General features: G+C 58.5%; 1 protein-coding gene across 1 annotated transcript; it reads left to right on the top strand.

The window, feature by feature from the left end:
• Positions 1-466: 466 nt before the first annotated feature.
• Positions 467-2,361, top strand: LOC103915547 (tenascin-X-like; the record flags this gene model as incomplete). Its single annotated transcript, XM_009322385.1, has 3 exons — positions 467-760; positions 1,020-1,313; positions 2,245-2,361. Coding segments are annotated over 3 exons (705 nt in total), but the record flags the coding sequence as incomplete, so codon positions are not given.
• Between the last annotated feature and the right edge of the window lie 525 nt (positions 2,362-2,886).

The raw sequence follows: 2,886 nt of genomic DNA on the forward strand, positions 1-2,886 counted from the left end.
GATGGATGGATGGATGGATGGATGGTTGGGTAGAAAAATCACCTCTCGCAGAGGCGATCACGTCCGGCACAGGTGTGTCGGACCTCCATCAGTGGGCCCCGTCTCCACTGATGCCATCACAGGTGAGGACTTCTGTGGGCCCCGTCTGTGTTCCCTTTGGAACTGGTTTGATGTGGGGCAGGAGCTGGGTCAGGGTCTGTCCTGGGCGCGATTGTCTTCTTGGAAATGGGATCATCTCTTGGGTGCTGGCTGGCTTGGTGGTATGGGAGCATGCAAGGTTGGAGGGATGGAGGGAGAGATTAATGATACATGGCTGGATGGAAGGTTGGATGGGTAGAGGATGGTGGGATGGAGAACTGAGTACATGAAAGATGGAGAAAGCATTGGATGGATGGATGTTTGGTTTCTGGAAGGATGGATGGAGGGGTTGATGTTTATGTCCAGCATTGTGCTCTCTCCATTGCAGCCCCAGCTCCACAAGAGGAAAATCCACCATCCCAGCCCCGCCTGGGCGAGCTCACGGCCTCCCAGATCACCTCTGACTCCATCCAGCTGGAGTGGAGCGTCCCCGAGGGCACCTTTGACTCCTTCACGGTGCAGTACAGGGATGCACAAGGGAACCCCGAGTCACTGCTCGTGGACGGTGGCTCCCACACCGTGAGCGTGTCTGGGCTGTCACCATCCCACCGCTACAATTTCTACCTGTACGGGGTGTTGGGGCCGAAACGTGTGGGCCCCGTCTCCCTTGACACCATCACAGGTGAGGGCTTGTGCAGGGTCTGTCCGTGTCCTGTGTGGGCGCTGGGTTTGGAGTGTGGCAGGAGCTTGGGCCTGGTGGGAAATGGGAACATCTCTTGGGTGCTGACTGGGGGATGGATGGAGGGATGGCAGCACGCGAGGTTGGAGGGATGGAAGGATTGGTTGATGGAAGAATGTTTCTTGTTTGGATGGAGGGGTGGAGGAGTGGATGGATTGATGGGTTGACGTTTATGCCCTGCATTGTGTCCTCTCTGTTGCAGCCCCAGCTGCACAAGAGGAGAAGCCACCGACCCAGCCCCGCCTGGGCGAGCTCACGGCCTCCCAAGTCACCCCCGACTCCGTCCAGCTGGAGTGGAGCGTCCCCGAGGGCAGCTTTGACTCCTTCACGGTGCAGTACAAGGATGCGCAGGGCCAGCCCCAGGTGCTGCCCGTGGCCGGTGGTTCCCGCACGGTGAGCGTGCCTGGGCTGTCGCCGTCCCGGCGCTACAAGTTCAACCTGTACGGGGTGTGGGGTCGGAAGCGCCTGGGCCCCGTCTCCACCGATGCCGTGACAGGTGAGTGGGTGTGTGGGAGCACCCGCGCCCTTGCTGGCGCTGGGTTTGGAGTGTGGCAGGCGCTGGGGCGGGGCCCGTTCAAGATCTTTGGCCCATCTGGGAAAGGGGAACTTCTCTTGGGTGTTGATTGGGGGCTGGATGGGGGGAGGGGTGCAGGCAGGGTTGAAGGCAGTAAGGGAGGGGGAGAGAGAGGGACGCCTGGAGGGGGGCAGTGATGGGGGTACGGGTGGTGGGATGAGCGTGTGGCTCGTTGGGTGAGGAGGTGGTTGGATGTTTGGACGTTTGGATGGACGTTTGGATGGTTGCTGGTGGGTGGTTGGTTAATAGGTTGATTGGCTGGACAGGTGATTGGACGGCTGGTTGCCTGGCTAGCTGGGTGTTTTGATGGAGGCTGGGCGATAGGATGGTTGGGTAGAGGACTGGGTTCAAGGACCGCTGGATGGAATAGTGCCTGGAAAAATGGTTGATTGGAGGGCTGGAAGCAGGGATGGTTGGACGGAGAAATGGCGGGAGAGAAGGTTGCGTGGACAGCTTGACAAAAGGATCGGTGGGTGGATGAAAGGAATGTCGAGGACATGGATGAATGAAGGGGTGACGACATGGGTGAGCAAACCCCTGCCTTAAGGAGTAGATAGATTGTTTGGGTGATGTGGCTGAGGGTTGGATGATGAGAGGGATGAATGGACAGGCAGGCGTAGAGTGGAAGGATGCATGTGTGGGTGGTTGGAAGGCTGGTGGGTGGAAGGGTGTTAGGGATGGCTGGAAGGACCGGGGGGTGGATGCTTGGGTGAGCTGATACCTGGAGGGATGATTAGTCGAATGTATGCGTGGATGGATAGACGGGTGGTTGGGTAGAAAAATGGATGGACGGATGGACGGACGGACGGACACTTTGACGTTTATGCCCTGCATTGTGCCCTGTCTGTTGCAGCTGCAGCCGAACCTCTGCCAAGCACCCCAAAACTCCAGAACCACCCTGGGGCACCCCCTAACCCCCCTGGGGACCCTGATATTCCTTGTGGGACCCCAATAACCCTGGGGTACCCCAGTACCCCCCAGGTGCACCCTAATATGCCTTGTGGGACCCCCAATACATCTTTAAGGCACCCCAGTGACCCCTCCAAGACCTAAATAAGCCCCTGGGGACCCCAATAACACCCCTGGGGACCCCTATAATACCCTGGGGGACCCCAATAACCCCTCAGGGACCCCAATATCCCTTGTGGGACCTCAGTACCCTCACAGGGACCCAAATAACTTATTGGGGACCTCAACCCCCCCCCAGGGACCCCAATATTCCTTGCGGGACCCCAATACCAACCCAGGGACCCCAATAACCCCTTGGGGACCTCAGTATTCCTTGTAGGACCCCAATAACACCTTGGAGACCCCAATAAACCCTCAGGGACCTCAATATCCCCCATGTACCCCAATATCCCCTGTAGGACCCCTAATACTCCCTTAGGACACCCCAATACCCCCCCCAGGATCTCAATAACCACTTGGGGGACCCCAATGACACCCCTGGGGCCCCCAGTAACACCCAGGGGTCGCCAATAATGCCTCAGGGGAC

Source organism: Pygoscelis adeliae, unplaced genomic scaffold, assembly GCF_000699105.1.
Source record: "Pygoscelis adeliae isolate BGI_AS28 unplaced genomic scaffold, ASM69910v1 Scaffold1754, whole genome shotgun sequence".
In the NCBI taxonomy this organism is placed as follows: Eukaryota; Metazoa; Chordata; class Aves; order Sphenisciformes; family Spheniscidae; genus Pygoscelis; species Pygoscelis adeliae.